Genomic DNA, 18,502 nt, shown 5'->3' on the forward strand with positions numbered 1-18,502 from the left:
TCCTGTTTATGAGTATGGATTACATGCAAAAGTTACAAGGTGGGGAAAAAAAGACAGCCCATAATAAATATTTGTTAAATTAATAGAAATATTTGTATGAGCCAGTTGCAGATATTCTAAAATGGTTAAGAGATGGAATCCAGATCTATAATATCAAGTAGAATCAATGTGCCAAGGCACACTTTCTTTCTTGAGTTATAGTCTCTTCCTTGCTGGAAACTTGGATATCAGTTCCCGCCACCCACCCCAGTCTTTCTCCCCACGATCAGTCTTCTGGTGATCTTTATCTTCTCCATGACTCTGCAATTGTTACAATGCACAGATTCCACAATTCCACCTACAGTATTTTTAGGGTCATGAAATGTCAAACATCTGTGTTTAGAAACCGAAACAGAGGAACTAAGAGTTCTCTTCCCATCTGATTCTTCACTTATCTTAGCCTTAACCCTTGTGATTGCTTTCAGTTTTTTAGTTTAATGTTACACCCTCTGATAAAGACAAGGCTAAAGTAGAAATTCAATACTTCTGCTTTCTTTTTGCATCTCTAATGATTCCATCTCTTTTTCCTCCTATTTCCTGGTCCAACCATTGCTTCATAAAATAGTCTTTTGAAGTGGAACTTAGTATTTGTCATGAGTCTCCCCTTAATCAGAGCTTAAGCCTTTTAAACAAAATTCTTCTTTTGATTTTAGTTCCCTCTTTTTAACTTTTCTGTCTATGCTTTAGAGGGTTAGAAAAGTCCAGGAACATTTCTTGAAGCATCTCTTGCTATTCAATCACGTGAAAATTTCTCTAAATGTTTTTTGAGAGCTGCTTTTTAATGCTTAGGGCTTTTGTCGAGTAGGCACAGGGCTCTCATTTTTGGCTACTGTAAATGCTATGAAAAAACACAGATATTTTCTGATCTCAAATCAACAACCTAACTTAACAATCTAAGGAACTAGTAAATAACAAACCCAAAGCCAGCAGTAGGAAAAAAATAATAAAGATTAGAACAAAGGTAAGTGAAATAGTAAATAAAAGAACAATAGATAAAATCAATTAAACTAATTGCTGGTTTTTTAAAAAGATCAACAAAATTGACAAAACTAGCAGAATTAAGGATAAAGAGAGGAAGACCCAAATTACTAAATCAGAGATGAAAGTGGGGGCATTTTGACTCTACAGAAATAAGAGTTCAAACAACAACTGTATGTCAAAAAATTGGATGAGCTAGATGAAATGGACAAATTCCTAGAAACATAAAACTCACAAGGATGAAGTCATGAAGAAATAGAAAGCCTGAGTAGACCTATGACTAGGAAGGTGATTGAATCAGTAATCAAGAATTTCTCAAAATAGGAAAGTCTGGCTTCACTGGTGAGTTTTACCAAACATGCAAAGAAAAGCTAATGCCAATCCTTCTCAAACTTTTCAAAAAATTGAAGAGGGAACACTTTCTAACTCATTCTATGAGGCCAGCAAAACCTTGATACCAAAGCCAGGCAAAGGGACCACAAAAAAAAAGCTATAGATCAATATCTCATATGAACATTTATGACACAATATTCAACAAAATACTAGCAAATGGAGTTCAGCAGCATATTAAAAGGATTACACACCATGACCAAGTGGAATTTATTTCTGGAATACAAGGACTGTCCAACACATGACAATTGATTTAATGTAATACATCAGTAAAGGGGAAAAGCCAACTTAACCATCTGATGCAGAAAACATCTGACAGAATTCAATATCCTTTCATCATAAAAACACAACAACATAGGAATAGAAGGAAGCAACCTCAAGATAACAAAAACCATACACTTCACTCTTGAATAAGGCAGTTAGGGACACCAACCCCTTGAAAAGCTGAAAATCTGTGTATAACTTTAGAGATGACCCTCTGCATCTGCAGTTCTGGACCCATGGACTCAACCAACTGTGGATCATGTAGGACCACAGAATGTATTTATTGTAAAAAAGGTGTGCATAAGTAAACACATACAGTTCAAACCCATGTTGTTCCTGTCAACCATGTATGAAAAGCCTTGTTTCATACATGAAACAACAAGCATCACACACAATGGTGAAAGCCTGAAAGCTTTTCCTCTACGATCAGGGACGAGGCAAGGATGCCCACTTTCACCATTTCTATTTAACACAGTACCAGAAATTTTAGCCAAACAGTTAAGTAAGAAAAAGATATAAAAGGCATACAAGTTGGAAAAGAAGAAGTAAAATTATCTCTGTTTGCATGTGATATGATCTCATATGTAGAAAACCCTGAAGACTCCACAAAAAAAGCTGTTAGAACCAATGAACGTATTTAGCAAAGCTAAGCTGTTTCTATACATGAACAATGTGAAAAGAAAATTAAGAAAATAATTTCATATATAATGACATCAAAATAATAAAATACTTGGTAATTCAGAGAGGTAAAAGCATAGAGTGAAAACCACAATTTTGCTGGGAAAAATTAAAGAAGATATAACTAAATGGAAAGACATGCCATATTCATGGATTGGAAGACTTAATATTATTAAAATGTCATAACTACCCAAAGTGATGTAATGCAATCCCTATCAAAATCCCAATAATGATTTTTTCTGGAAATAGAACAAGGAATCCTAAAATTCACGTGGAATCTCAAGGGGCCCTAAATAGCCAAAACAATCTTGAAAAAAACAAAACTGGAGGACTTACACTTCCTGGGTTCAGAACTGACTGTAAAAAGCTACAATAAATAACTCAGGTAGTATTGGCACACAGACAGACACAGAGACCAACAGAACAGAACAGAGAGCCCAGAAATGAACCCTCACATAAATGGTCAAATGATTTTTGAAAAAGATGGCAAGACCATTTGCTGGGGAAAGGATGATCTCTTCAACAAATCTAGCTGGGATAACTGGATATTCACATGCTAACAAACGAAACTGGACCCTTACTTAATTAAAAAAAAATGCAAAAATGAATTCAGCTTCATAAAGACTTAAAACAATGAAACTCTTGGGAGAATAAATAGAATAAAAGCTTCATAACATTGGATTTGGTGATGAGTTCTTGGATATGGCACTGAAGGTGCAGATAACAAAAGCAAAAATGGGCAAAATTAAAAAAGAGTTGTGCTTCAGAAGACACTATACACAGAGTAAAAAGGTAACCCGTGGATTGGGAGAAATTATTTGCAAATCATGTATTTTATGAGGGATTAACATCCAGGCTAGATCACTTCAGTTCAGTTCAGTCGCTCAGTCGTGTCCGACTCTTTGCGACCCCATGAATCGCAGCATGCCAGGCCTCCCTGTCCATCATCAACTCCCGGAGTTCATCCAGACTCTTGTCCAAAGTGTCAGTGATGCCATCCAGCCATCTCATCCTCTGTCGTCCCCTTCTCCTCCTGCCCCCAAACCCTCCCAGCATCAGAGTCTTTTCCAATGAGTCAACTCTTCGCATGAGGTGGCCAAAGTATTGGAGTTTCAGCTTTAGCATCATTCCTTCCAAAGAACATCCAGGACTGATCTCCTTCAGAATGGACTGGCTGAATCTCCTTGCAGTCCAGGGGACTCTCAAGAGTCTTCTCAAGGCTATATAGAGGACTTTTAAAACTCAACAACAAAAAAACAACCAACCCATTCAAATATGAATAAAGAACTTCAGTAAACATTTCTCCAAAGAAGAAATTCAAGCAGCCAATAAGCGCATGAAAAGATGCTCAGCATCACTAACCATTAGGGAAATGCAAATCAAAACTACAATGAGATACCAACCCACAGTCATTAAGATGGATTTTTTCAAAAAAACAGAAAATAACAAGTGTTAGTGAGGATGTGGAGAAATTGGAACCCTGTGTACTGTTGATGGAAACGTAAAGTAGTATAACCACTGTGGAAAACATTATAATTGCCTCAAAAAATTAAAAATAGAATTATCATATGATAAAGAGGGCTTCCCTTGTGGCTCAGATGGTAAAGAATCTGCCTGCAATGCAGGAGACCTGGGTTTGATCCCTGGGTTGGGAAGAGCTCCTGGAGGAGGGCATGGCAACCCACTCCTGTATTTCTGCCTTGAGAATCCCTGTGGACAGAGGTGCCTGGAGGGCTATAGTCCATGGGATCACATAGTCAGACATGACTGAGCAACTAAGAACAACATAGCAAAGCATATGATCCAGAAATTCCATTTCTGGGTATGTACACAAAAGAATTGGAAAAAGGATCTCAAAGAGATATTTGTATACCCATGTTCATAGCCGCATTATTCACAATAGCTAAAAGGTGGAGCAATCCAACTGTACCTTGACTGGTGAATGGATAAGCAAAATGTGGTATATACATAGAGTGGAATATCACTGCTGTTTAATCAAGCCATGTCTGACTCTTTGCAATCCCATGGACTTAAGCCCATCCTGCTCCTCTGTCCATAGGATTTCCCATCAAGACTACTGGAGTGGGTTGCCATTTCCTTCTTCAGGGGTTCTTCCCAACCCAGGGATTGAACCCATGTCTCCCATGTCTCCTGCATTGGCAGGCAAATTCTTAACCACTGAGCCAAGAGGGAAGCCTACAGTGGAATATTATTCAGTCTGAAAAAAGAAGGAAATTCTTTTCTTTTTGGAGTATATTTGCTTTACAATGTTGTGTTAGTTTCTGCTGTGCAGCAAGGTGAATCAGTCACATATTTTGATTTATCCCTTCTTCTTTGGATTTTCTTCCCAATAGTCTGTCACCACAAAGCACTGAATAGATTTCCCTATGTTATACAGTTGTTTCTCATTAGTTATTTATTAAATAAGAAGGTAATTCTGCAATATGTTACAATATGGATGAACTTAAAGAACATTATGCTAACTGAAACAAGCCAGACACTAAAAGACAAAATGCTGTCATTCCATTTATATCAAATACTTAAGAGCAATCAAAAAATCACAGTATTGGAAAATGAAATGATGATTGTCAGGGGCCGAGGAAAGGAAAGAAAGGAGAGCTATTGTTTAATAGGTCTATATTTTCAGTTTTGCAAGATGAAAAGAGTTATTTGGATGTATGATGGAGAGGTTGCACACTGACATGATCGTATTTAATATCACTGAAGTGAAGTGAAGTTGCTCAGTCATGTCCGACTCTTTGCGACCCCATGGACTGTAGCCTACCAGGCTCCTCTGTCCATGGAATTTTCCAGGCAATAGTACTGGAGTGGATTGCCATTTCCTTCTCCAGGGGATCTTCCTGACCCAGGAATCGAACCCAGGTCTCCTGCATTGTAGACAGACGCTTTACCGTCTGAGCCACCAGGGAAGTCCAATATCACTGAAGTACACGCTACACTAAAAGAGTTAAGATGATACATTTGATGTTATATGCATTTTATCATAATTTGAAAAACTGAAATTAATAGACCCTAGACATCTTCTGCCAAGATTTTCCTCATTCTTAAATTGCCAACCAGTTCTTTCTTGTGGGTCAAAATTAAATCCCGAGTAGCAGATTTTTTTTTTTTAATTGCAAAGAAAGTGTGAGGAAGGCAAATCAAGCATTTGTTTTCTTGTCATAGATGACAGAACTGTGGTCTACAAGCGACTGAGAACGCTGATGTCCTTTCATCAAAAGGAGAACTGCAGTGATGTCGCCACTCTGTCTTGCTCATGGGCCGCAGTTTCACCATCTGTGACAGGAAGATGTTATACAGCCTCTGTCTAGCCAGGTAATTTACACTTTATTCCTAAAACAGCTGTCACTTTAAAAGTCTACTTTCTCTTTAGTTACATCCCCTTCTTTTTTGCTCATAGATTTCCCACAAGTGTACAATTTCTCAATTTAGAGAATCCAAGATTCAGCCTTTCTTTCCCCCTGTTTCCTTGAACAGATTTTAACTCATTCATTCTGTCTTCAATATTTGTACACAAAATTTTAGTGACATACGTGTAATTTGTGTAAAACTATAAAATTACATTGCTTACTATTCATATGCTTGTAACTGGTATACAGTTAAATAAATTATATGAAAGCAAAACCCAAAGAGGGAAAAAAGAAAAAAAAAAGTAATACATTCCTCATTTACAACTATCAAACTTCAACTGTGTTTCCATATTCATTATAAAAGTCAACCTTTCTGAAGTGCTAGCCTAATAGAATTTTTTTAAGTTCTGAATTCATAAACAAAGTTATGAGAAAAGATTCCTTAGTTTGTATATGTTATATATTAATAAATCTATTTTCATAGTGTTCAAGTCTGTAGAAATTATTTTGTAGTAACCAACCAACAGAATAATGTAAGATACACTCTGATTAGGATTTCTTTCTGCTTAGTTCCTGCAAATCGGAATTTCTAAGCTCAAACATTAAATTGAATACCTCAGAGGAAATAACTGCTCCTACAATCCTCTGAAGAGTGGAGGAGAAATATTAAAAATTTTTTACTATTTTTATTTTTTAAATAAGAAGGAAATTAAGATTAATAAAATGTTTTGGTTGACACAGGTATCCTTCCTCAAGCTTTTCTTCCAGTAAAAATACTTGAAATAATGTGAAGGAAACAGTAAGGCATCCACACACCAGCAAATAATCATGAAAAATGCATAAACCACATTGTGCAAAAACTTAAAAGCAACTGTTAGAAGAAGTTTCTGGGCATGGGAGCTTTGCTATGCAGCTGGAGGAAAGAATGAATGTTTCTACAATGTCTGGATCTATGCTGGATTCTGTTTTAATTAAATATTAGAAGTAGTTCTTGTGTTTCACTTAAGCACTGGCAATTAGTAGAGGTCATATTGTCCTAGTGGAACATTTTGGAAATGGGGTGCATTTTTGATCAACACAGTGACTGGGGGCTGCTGAATGACATTTAGTGAGTGGAGGCCAGGGATGCTAGAGGTCTGCTATTTGTGGAACTGTCTCGTACAATGAATGATTGTCCTTGATCCCACACAACCTCTGAAGGTCTTACTGGACATTCACATAAGTGAAAAATCTGAGTCTAGGACCTAACTCTGTTTTACACATAAATTCAAAATACTGCTTGCATACTTTTCACATAGACTCTATTTTTGGTGACTGTGACTAGTATGCAAATTGAGAGGAAATTGTTCTTTGGAACTTAGCTAAAAGTTGTTCATAAACAACTCTTGTTCATTCAACAATCACAAATAGATAGTTCATATCTCACTTGATAACAAAATCTGTCCTGAATTGATTTGAAGCTGTTTGAAAAAATCAAGTTACTCATGGCAACACCTTTGCTGCTAAGTTTCTTCAGTTGTGTCCAATTCTGTGCAACCCCATAGATGGCAGCCCACCAGGCTCCCCCGTCCCTGGGATTCCACAGGCAAGAACACTGGAGTGGGTTGCCATTTCCTTCTCCAATGCATGAAAGTGAAAAGTGAAAGTGAAGTCGTTCTTAGCGACCCCATGGACTGCAGCCTACCAGGCTCCTCCGTCCATGGGATTTTCCAAGCAAGAGTACTGGAGTGGGGTGCCATTGCTTTCTCCGGGCATAAAGGGCAACGCCTTTATCAGCTGACAATTTAACTGTTGTATTCAAATACCAATATAGAACAATGGTGTTAACTCTTTCTACTAGGCATCCAGCATGAAGTAGGCCAGCAGCAATAGAATCAGTCTTGCTAGAACTGCCCACTCCAGACATGTAAAATCAGAATCTACAGTTTAACACAAGCCACAGGTGACTTACATGCATGTTGAAATTTGAGAATACTTAGGTCAAAATTTGTCTTTAAAAAACCTGTATTGATTATAGGGAATAAAAGCATCTATCCCTCTTATGCCTTCCAGTGTGGTTTGTTTGAGAATTTTACAGATTGCAAGCTATTCTTCTTTTTATCATGTATTTTCTCTTATTTCTCCTTTATTGTCAGTACATATTTGTATTTTGTGAAATTATGAATCAATTCCATTGCAAGATAATAAAAAGGATGTTACATAGATCCGATTGTTAGATACATTGTAATAATGTACAATATTGTTACAACCATAAAAAGGATGTGTTGCTTTGAGGAAGCTGAAAGCTACTGAATAAAGGAAAGAGGTACTGAAGGACAAAATATATTCTAAGCATCCATGAATTCCAGAAGAAAAACAATGTCTTATGGAAAAATTGTGACAATGTAACCACTGATGGAAGAGTTGCTTTGACTCGAATAAAATTTGGATTCTGGGCTAAAAATGCAGAGATAGCTTTAAATTTATTCATTGCATCTTTCAGAGGCAAGAAGTTCATGCAGCAAAGAAGGTGAAGCTAAAAGTGTACAAATTGCTATAAGATGTTACCGATATAGATAATGGTATAAAAATCAGACCTTTAAACTATAGAAACTATTCATTGTTCTTTGTAGGGATGATGAGTAATGATGTAAACATTTTGTATCACAAAGAAGGTTGGTGTTTTATTGGTTTTATCATGGCTGAGAACATATCAGAACTGTAAAGTTTAAAGGAATGACACATTTTATTTTCTAAGAGCATTAGTGTTCCACCCTCTGTCTTTTCTATGATAACAAGTGTTTATCAATTCTGTGATAGTAGATCAGAATTTTAACTTAATACTTCTTCTTCAAGATAAAAGCGTCACTTTAATCTTGAAAAGTTTCTACTTTCAAGGCAACTTGGGCCATGGTGAAGGGCATGACAGCCGACCTTTGGAAGTACTTCCTTCTTAACTGATTGACTTTAGAAAATGTGGATCAACTATAAAAATTCTCACCTCTGGTCACCTTAAAAAGCTTGGAAATAGACATTTATATTTCAATTAAAAATATCTTCCCTCAAATAACTTTCAAATGGGTTTTGAATCTATTTGATAAAAACAATTGTTAAAAATAAAAAAATGCAACATATCTGATTAGTTGGAAAAAATATATATTGTTCTCTAAGATACTGAATGATATGGGAAGGGGCAGGGAAAGAGTTCTAAAGCATTCTTCCTTGTCTCTAGGGTCTGCCCCGTTCTGTCTTAATCCAAGTCTATGATGCCTTACACAAAATTCTAAAATCCAAAAAGTTCTCAAAACCAAGTTTTGTTCCCAACTCATGTGGTGGGAAAATCTGACCTGAATTGATTCAATGCTGTTTACAGTTTTTACTTTTCAGTGCAGTGTGCCTATTCATGCCTTTTGCCGTGAAAATATGAGGATATTTAATTATGGGGTCCTGCCCTAAGCCTCTCTGGGTGTATTATATAATAAGTGCTATATGAATTTTTGAAAATTCATAAAATTCTGAATATCCTAAATTCACCTGGTCCTAAGGATTTCGGAGCTTGTGGATATGTGCAGTGTGAATATAAGATCAGTAAAGAATAAGAAAGTATTTTTGATGATATGCAGGGGGTTTTTTTTCATTGTATTTTAATGTTAAGGATGGATAATTCTGAAATTTGTTTCCTGAATTTTTGCTGTTGAAAGGATAGTGGAGCCACATCTTTGGGCAGAGGGTCTATAATTCAAAGTGAGTATGTAAGTCAAATAGATTGCCCCACTAAAGAAATAATATATGCGTGTGTGTGTGTGTGTGTGTGTGTGTGTGTGAAATCTATTTTTTTTCTTTTTGTTTCACTTTGTTCTTGCAGAGGGTTCTGCCTCCTTGAAACAGAGCTCAACTGAAGCTGAGAGGTTCTGAGAGATGCTTCTGCTATATCTGGGTGTGAGGGTGGGGAGTCTTGACTGGCTTACAGACTAGACTAAGGCATGAATTTGAAAATGCACTTTCAGTGTGATGAGTTATACAAGTGTGAAAACCTACATCAGCAAGAATTTAGTGTGAGTGTCTATATGATTACACTTCTACTGGAAAATGAAAAGTGATGCAGGCAAACAATAATGCTTTCCAAACGTCTTAGCTGTTAGCAACTTCTTGCCAAGAAAACACTTTTATAATTTTTTGAATGTTCTAAAAGATTAGAAGGCACACAAGCAGGGACCCAAATGGCTCTCCTTAGGGAGTTATGCCATTCTATTATCATTAAAGAAAACTTTCATAACATGTCCTTCTATTTCTATTCTTTTATTCTAAATAAAAACATTTGCTGGTATAACAAATGTAAACTGAACTAAGAAAGTGTAAAATCTAACAAAAATTTGTAGAAACATTTTACTTGGAAAATGCAAAGAATACTAATGTGTAATAGAGTCTGAAGCTACATGCTTTTGAAACTATAGGTATAATATCTGATTTTAACTGGTACAGAAGTTTTGATGTAAAAAGCTGAATTGGTTGTATTTTTATTTAAGTAAAGGCTGAGTCAACTTGATAGGGAAAAACTTGTTTTTAATTTTGAAATGAGAATATGTATGGTGTAGGGATTGGTCTAAGGGTGATAGAACTGAGTTCTACAGGGCAAAAATACAATAACTCAAATTTATATTTCATAAACAAATAGAGAATTTGCCAAGGCGAAGATTAAAAAATCTTCCGGGAACTCTACTCAATATTCTGTAATAACTTATATGGATAAAGAATCTGAAAAAGAATGAATATATGAATGTATATATCTGCATCACTGTGGTACACCTGATATTAACATAATATTGTAAATCAATGATATTCTAATAAAATTTTTTAAAAAATGAACATGAAAAAATGCAGCAGTAATGCTACTAATTGGGCTCCACTGATGCAGGAAGCAACAGTTAGAACTGGACATGGAACAACAGACTGGTTCCAAATAGGAAAAGGAGTACGTCAAGGCTGTATATTGTCACCCTGCTTTTTTAACTTATATGCAGAGTACATCATGAGAAACCCTGGACTGGAAGAAAACACAAGCTGGAATCAAGATTGCCAGGAGAAATACCAATAATCTCAGATATGCAGATGACACCACCCTTATGGCAGAAAGTGAAGAGGAACTAAAAAAGCCTCTTGATGAAAGTGAAAGTGAAGAGTGAAAAAGCTGGCTTAAAGCTCAACATTCAGAAAACAAAGATCATGGAATCCAGTCCCATCATTTCATGGGAAATAGATAGGGAAACAATGGAAACAGTGTCAGACTTTATTTTGGGGGGCTCCAAAATCACTGCAGATGGTGACTGCAGCCATGAAATCAAAAGATGCTTACTCCTTGGAAGAAAAGTTATGACCAACCGAGATGGCATATTCAAAAGCAGAGACGTTACTTTACCAACAAAGGTCCGTCTAGTCAGGCTATGGTTTTTCCTGTGGTCGTGTATGGATGTGAGAGTTGGACTGTGAAGAAGGCTGAGAGCCGAAGAATTGATGCTTTTGAAGTGTGGTGTTGGAGAAGACTCTTGAGAGTCCCTTGGACTGCAAAGAGATCCAACCAGGCCATTCTGAAGATCAGCCCTGGGATTTCTTTGGAAGGAATGATGCTGAAGCTGAAACTCCAGTATTTTGGCCACCTCATGTGAAGAGCTGACTCACTGGAAAAGACTCTGATGCTGGGAGGGACTGGGGGCAGGAGGAGAAGGGGACGACCGAGGATGAGATGGCTGGATGGCATCACAGACTCGATGGACGTGAGTCTGAGTAAACTCCGGGAGATGGTGATGGACAGGGAGGCCTGGCATGCTGCAATTCATGGGGTCACAAAGAGTCGGACATGACTGAGCGACTGAGCTGAACTGAACTGATGCTGTCACTAATTCATTTCCCAAGGAAGTCTATATGGTCAAGAAGTAACGAATGTCCTTGATGAGGAAGGCGCCTCCTGAGCATTTGGTTTTCCTGAATACTGGGTCCTTTCCTATCTATAATAAGGTGCAGAATCTGACCCCTCCCAACACCTCCATGACTCTCACTCCATTCTCTCTTTCCTTGGACTGTTGCTTGATCTTCATGCTTCTACCCTCATCCCCATGCAGGCTAGTCTCCAGATAGCAGTCAGTGCAGTCCTTCTAAAACAGAAGTTCGATTATGTCACTCCCCAGCCTTAAGCTCTTCATAATCAATTAAGAGTTTAAATTCAACACATACACATTACTGTGCATAAAATAGATAACCAACAAAGACCTTCTGTGTAGCACAGGAACTATACTCAATGTCTTGTAATAACCTATAAGGGAAAAGAATCTGAAAAAGAATCACTTTGTTGTATACCTGAGACTAACACCACATTGTCAGTTAACTGTACTTCAGTAAATAAAAGGCAAAACAAAACATTAATTCAAACTGCTTCCTCTTAAGAACTTGCTCTTGGTCACCCTTCTGACTACATTTTCTATTACTTTTTTCCCCTGCTCACACCATTCAATTCACCTTTGTTTCCTCACTCTTCAATGAAAACACCAAATATGTTTCTACCTCGTGGCCTTCATACAACCTAGACCCTCCTCCTGGATGCTCTTCTTCCATACATCTCTCTGGAAGCTTTGCTCCTTTTTTTCTGCTCTGGTGTTACCCGATCAGAGAAGCCTTCTCTTGTCAGCCTCCCTCAACCTCATCCTGGAAGTCTTTATCTTTTCCTTTATCTGGGTTTATATTTCTTCATAGTACCTTTCATCTCCTACATATTTCAGTTTGTTCTCCTATAGGAAAACAGAGGTTTCACTTGTTTTATTCATATAGTATCTTCTTTTTAACTTAACATTATAAAAACCCTCTACTAAAACAGTACCTGCAACATAATGGGTTTTATAATGTATGATTAAATGAAAGCTTATACTTGATATTAAGTTTAAAAGTTAAAAATACATAGATGTTTGTATAAAACACAGTAGCTTTGAAAATGTTAGTTTTTCTTTATTATGTATTCCTAGAGAAATACCTCCTTGATACAACTTTTTTTACTGTGCAATTTACAGATTTTTGGGGAACTGATTATTGTTGTTTTTTATAGTTACTTTAATACAATTGTAGCAACCATTGACATACAATTGTGCTAACCAAATATTCACTCTTTGAAATCATCATGCATGTTTTCTCATTTAATAATCATGATACTATGTATAAATGTACAAATTCATGAAAATGAATACAATTAAAAAAAACATGTAAACACTGAAGATGTAACAGTATTTTAAACAAGTTTTTAAACTTATTAATGACTGCTGGGGGAGTTGGGTTTTGGGGGCCTTTGGATATGAAAAACTTCAAAGGGACTGGCAAAGAGTAACTGAGAAGATTAGCTCTGTTTCAGCTGGGGTTGTAGGCATCAGTGTGGCCCCTTTTTAGAGTCACGTGGTAGCTCACAAACTGACCGTTGTTGGGAGAAATTATGAAATGTATGAATGGCCCACAGGAAGCTAAAATGAAGCTCTGGAGACACAGCTTCTGTATACCGTGACAATGTCCGCTCTGTTCCTCATTCTCTCTTGAGATTTCCTGGTACCAACCACTGTCAAGTGCTTTTTTTAAAAATTTTAAGCCTTGATAGTCACACTGTTCTCATCTTTCATTCTGCCACTGTTATGATGGCTAAAGTGATTTATGTAAGCAGGTGACTGAGGATAAAATATCCTGTTTCATACTGTTTCCAGAGTACCATGTGTACTATGGTTAGTTAATTAGCATTCACAGCAAATAAGTGAAGCGCTAGTTAGGGGACCATTAGGTGGAGGGAATGATGTAGAAGTCACACAGGTTATGTTAGTAAGGATTATCTATAGAAAGGTAAGCACTGGATACAAACTTGTTTTCTCAAAGAAAAGGGCACCAGGGACTCAAAGACTCTAGGTAAGTCTGGGAGACAAGACTGGAACCAACCGATACAGAGGAAGTGCCAGAGGGTTAAAAAAACAAATCAGGAAGTGGGAAATTGTCTCTGACTGGGTCACCCCGATTAGGGCAAAGCTGCTGCTGAGGCTGCTCCTGCTTGTGCTCAGCGAGCCCAGCCCCAGACACTCTCTACTCCGTCATTCCTTGGGATTCAGTCCATCTGGCCTGCAGGGTAAATAAAGTGTGGTGGGAAGAGAGAGGAAGATCTGCCTTTTGCCTTGGAGATCACTGCCTCATATTGCCCTCTTGCTGAAACTATACACTATAATCATAATGAAATGGAATCATCAGAAAAGATGATGGACACTGGGCATCCCAAAATGACCTAGACGACCTGGATTGCAGTGAACATATAAAATATACCATAAGAGAAAATCTAGGGAAGCACACTAGTATGTAAATTTTACTGATTCTATAAATTATATATATATAATGTTTCTATTAAGAGCATTAATGCAAATAGCAAGAACAGCAATAGTATCACACAGGAAAAAACAAAAGCCATCAATAGATGCATAGATAAGTAAATAATTAGAATATTCTTCACCACTAAATATTTTTTTAAAAACCTTAGGAGTGGTAAAAAAATTACTCAATTTATAAATATTCAGTGAGAAAAATAAGATTTTAAATTGTACAATAAGGTGTTAATTTTGTAACAAATCTTTATGGAAAATAAACAAAAAGAAAATATAACAAAATGTTGATAATGGGTGTGTGTGCAAAGGGGAGTAACTTTAAAAAATTCTGCAGTCTCCAAAACTTTGTATTTTTGTAAAATATAAATGTAAAAATTACAAAATGGGCATATATTGCTTTTATACTGAGAAGAAAAGATACACTTTGAAGAGTATTTAGAATACCACGTGTCTGATTAAAATGTCAAATATGTATCTAGATGGATATATATGAGGATTCCTTAGTCATTTTTTTCTTGACATCTCTGAAGATATGCAAAATTTGGAAAAACAGCAATCAACAATCACTATATCTCTCAGGGCAACAGAATAATCACATGCAGAATCATACTATATGTAAAACTTATCTTTGACAGTCCATAGCTTATCTCTAAACAACATATGGCCTTTTTCTATTTTATTCCTCTAGCTCAGGGAAGCAGAAATTCAATTACAGTGAGGGCACTTAATTTTATTTCTAATTATAGTTAATAGAAAAACCTATTGCCAAATGTTTTAATGATGACACTTGTAAATTTTATAGCCTGCCACTTCTCAATTAAAAGTGTTTGTTATAACTTCTAAGGACAAGCTTGTAAGAGTGCATTACTTGTGTGTATAATACTTATCAAATCATCTGTGACTAATAAAACTTGAGAAAAGGGGAGGAAAGGGTATTCATTTGTTCAATAACATGCTTGTCTTACACTTGCCAAACTCCTCTGTATGCTCAGAGGACCATGTGTGTAACTGTAAAAATCTGTCAGTATCATTGGATTCAAAAGACATCAATCATTTCCGTCAACAAGGAAAGAATGAAGGCTGAGTGACTCTTCTATCATTAGGAAAAGATGTGCTCAAGAGGCAAGAACGTAGTCCAGGGGGAGCTAAGCAACTATAGGTTACAGGAAAAACAGAGATCCAGACAATAATTTCACTTTGGACTGGAATATTATATTTTTCACTTCATGTGGTTCCATGTGTGCAGTAAGACATTATGTAACTCAGTCTCAGCCTTGCAATATCCACCTCGTACTTTAAAGGGGCCATCGTTGGGACTTCCCTGGTGGGCCAGTGGTTAAGACTCTAAGTTCCCGATGTAGGGGGCCCAAGTTCAATTCCTGGTCAGGGAACTAGATCCCACATACCGCCAGAACTAAGGCTCCGTGCAGCCAAACAAATACATATAAATAAAATTCTTAAAAAAAAAAAAAAAAGAGGCCATCGGTGTTAAGAGTCTGGGGTCCATGAAGGCGATAGCTTCCTTTGGCTTTGGCAGAAGGCAGCATTGTGTAATGAGGATAGGGTGGCCTATACTCAAAGCTATATTCCCAAATGACTGCTAGTCAAGTCACATGACAACTGGTTTTTTTTTTTTTTTCTTAAGACTTTATTCCAAGTGGACATCAAAACTGCTGTATTTGGACAGTTTCATGGGAGATGGTGAAGGACAGGGAAGACTGGCGTGCTCCAGTCCATGGGGCCGCAAAGGGTCAGACATGACTGAGCAACTGAACAACAATGGGTGGAATGGAATTTTCCATGCTTTACTCCTGATTTATTATTTTATACGAAGATTTCTGAAGTTTGAACTTCAAAGACATCAAGACACAAATTCCCGTCTTCTGCGTTCTTGATTGGGTGACCTTAAGACTGGTTACTTCAGAGTCTCACTTTCCTTGCTTGATAACACATGAAGCCAAGGAGTTGGAAGACGGCTTACAGATGACGTCAACAAAGATCCCAGTTCTTGTGTCACCTCTGACAAGTTGTATCACTTTTTGGTTCCTGTTCCTTAGTTGTAAAATTCACCGTTTGTGGCTACCAACTGCAGTAGACGAGACTAAGATTATGTAGGCAAAGCTCCTACAACCGTGCCTGCACACTTGGCGGCTCAAGAGTGCCCGATATAATAATAATAATAATAGTAGTAGTAGTAATGCTAGTGAACATACCCTAGATTGATGCGGTTGAATTATGAAACTTTGGGAGAAAAGAGTCAGAAACACGGACCAGCAAAGAGGTTTAGAGGCCGGAGACCTCCTACCCGGCGGGGGCGTCCAGCCTGCGCGGAGACTTGCCTCGCCGGGCACCGCCTCGCCCCACCCCTGCTGGGCCAGCGCGAATCCCGGCGCGGAGTTCCGGGCGACGGCGCGGTCCCCACTCTGGCCCAGCCTCTTTCCCTGCTCCCCTGCCTCCAGCGGTGCCAGCTGCGCCGGAGCCCCGGGAATCCGCCGCCACCGCGCAGGTTCCTGAGGCCGCCCTCACGCCACAGGTAGGAGCCGCGCGGCCGCCGCCGGGGGCGCGCACAGCTCCAGCGGGAGCGGGTTTCCGCCGCGCTCGCTTTCCGTCCCTCCTCCCGACGGCCGCCGGCAGCGGGCCCTTCCCCGCCCAACTTGGACGCAGCCTTGGCAGCGGCGTCGGCGACGGGCACCAGCTCCCTGCGGCCTCGCGGGACCGGCCTCCTTGGCAGCATTCGGGGGCCTCCAGTGCATGCCTTCGGCCCGGATTCCTGCAGAGTCGACGCCGTCAACTTGGGCGCGCACTTTTGCCGGGGCAGGTGGCTCTGGACTGCAGAGCCGCGCTGGCTCCAGGCCGAAGTTGCGGGCGTCTTCTGCAGGTGTATCCGTCTAGCTCGCCGCGGGGCCCCCAGTACAAGTGTGTCCGGTGACTCTAGGTCATCTCGCGGCCCTGGGGTCCGCTTGTGCTGTGGGATGACCGAGATGGCGGTGGCGGTAGGAACAGTATCCCAAAGCAACCAGGAAGTGCTGTGTCCCAAGGCTGAGCGCCCAGCCCTCCAGATGCACCATCCTGGGCGTGTGACTACACAGCTGCCAGCTGTGGCGCCCACGAAGTGATGACGCCGGGGCGGGGCAGGGATAAGGGCGCAAGGACCTGGGTGTGTATAAAGGGGCTCCAGCTTCAGGTATGTGGGACTTAGGTCTCAGATCCAAGAAAGTGGAGCTTCAAGCCTAGGATAGGATTCTGAGGCCCTTCAGAACTATCACCACGCCTGTATTTGCTCCTTCTCCTAGTTTCGGATTATTTTACTGTCTTTGTAAAGTACTGAAGGCAAGTAGGTTCTTAAGGACCACAAACGTTTATGCGTTTGATTATCCCTAAGTTTTTCCCCGAAATGAGGAGTTCCCTTACTTTACTTGCCAGGCCTACCGGTTTCAGTTTAGACCGCCCTTTGAGTGCTTTCTCAGGGCTTCAGGGAGGCCAGGTATCCCCAGACCTCGGTGCTGTGTTAAATGGCTAACTAAAGGTGGCGCAATGAAAGTCTAAAGAATGAAAATTAATCTATAGTTTGAACTATTAACAGACTCCACAATTACACACTGCCTCTTTGAATAAGATTTTCTTTCAGCATTGTTTTATGATAACATACAAGTGAATAGGGCACAGTCTTTTAGCTTGAATTTGTACACAGCCTTTAAATGTTGTTTTAGGATCTTTTCACTAATTGTCTGAGCTCCCTGCTTGTCTTCTCAGGATCTAGTATAACTCACAATCCATATGAAAAGTGTGAGTAGTTAAGGCTTTGAGAAAGGTGTGTCTTTAACATGTTTGTACCTGATGGTAGAGTATTTGGGAACCACGCCGAGAAGTGCTGTATTTAGGCTTGCTGATTCGATTACAACTAGGCAGTGGGGGATCCTGCTCCTTGGAAGTTGTCCGATTACTAAATGTGCATTTCTTAATTAAAAATGATTTGTTACAAAATTCATTTACCTTTAACTCTTATAGGGTTTTCCGTGTTATTTTATTTTTGTTGTGTTGATATACATAACATAAACTTTTTCATTTTAACCATTTTTTAGTATGTAATTCAGTGGCATTAAGTACTTTCATATTATTGTGCTCCCATCACAACTATCCCTCCACAACTCTTTATTTTTTTAGTTTTAATAACATTTCAATGAGAATGACTACAATACAAGCTTTAGTTTTCTCACTAAGTGAAGTCTGAGTTCCTTCTCATATTTTTAGAGAAATTCACTTTTAAAGAAGAAAGTTGAAAAGGTATAACCAGACTGTGTTTAGTAAATTTTATCCCCATCAGGAAAGCCCTAATACTTTACTCTGTGAGGATAAACTCCTGCGCTAGGTTGCTTCAGTCATGTCCAACTCTTTGCAACCCTATTGGCTATAGCT

General features: G+C 38.7%; 1 protein-coding gene across 7 annotated transcripts in view; it reads left to right on the forward strand.

Moving 5' to 3' along the window:
* The window catches only part of PLD1 (phospholipase D1), a 283,431-nt gene continuing 280,795 nt past the window's right edge, over positions 15,867-18,502 (forward strand). For 2 of the 7 annotated variants that reach the window (XR_001918038.1, XM_018047781.1), the window contains exon 1: positions 15,869-16,619. Coding sequence is in view for 4 of the 7 variants with exons in the window: in XM_018047781.1 (XP_017903270.1) it covers positions 16,309-16,619 (311 nt within the window). In the remaining 3 variants the exon portion in view is untranslated. Of the gene's footprint in view, positions 16,620-18,502 lie in introns of all 7 variants that reach the window. The other 5 variants (XM_018047786.1, XM_018047802.1, XM_018047809.1 and 2 more) reach the window with 4 other exon arrangements.

Source organism: Capra hircus, chromosome 1 (genome assembly GCF_001704415.2).
Source record: "Capra hircus breed San Clemente chromosome 1, ASM170441v1, whole genome shotgun sequence".
Classification (NCBI taxonomy): Eukaryota; Metazoa; Chordata; class Mammalia; order Artiodactyla; family Bovidae; genus Capra; species Capra hircus.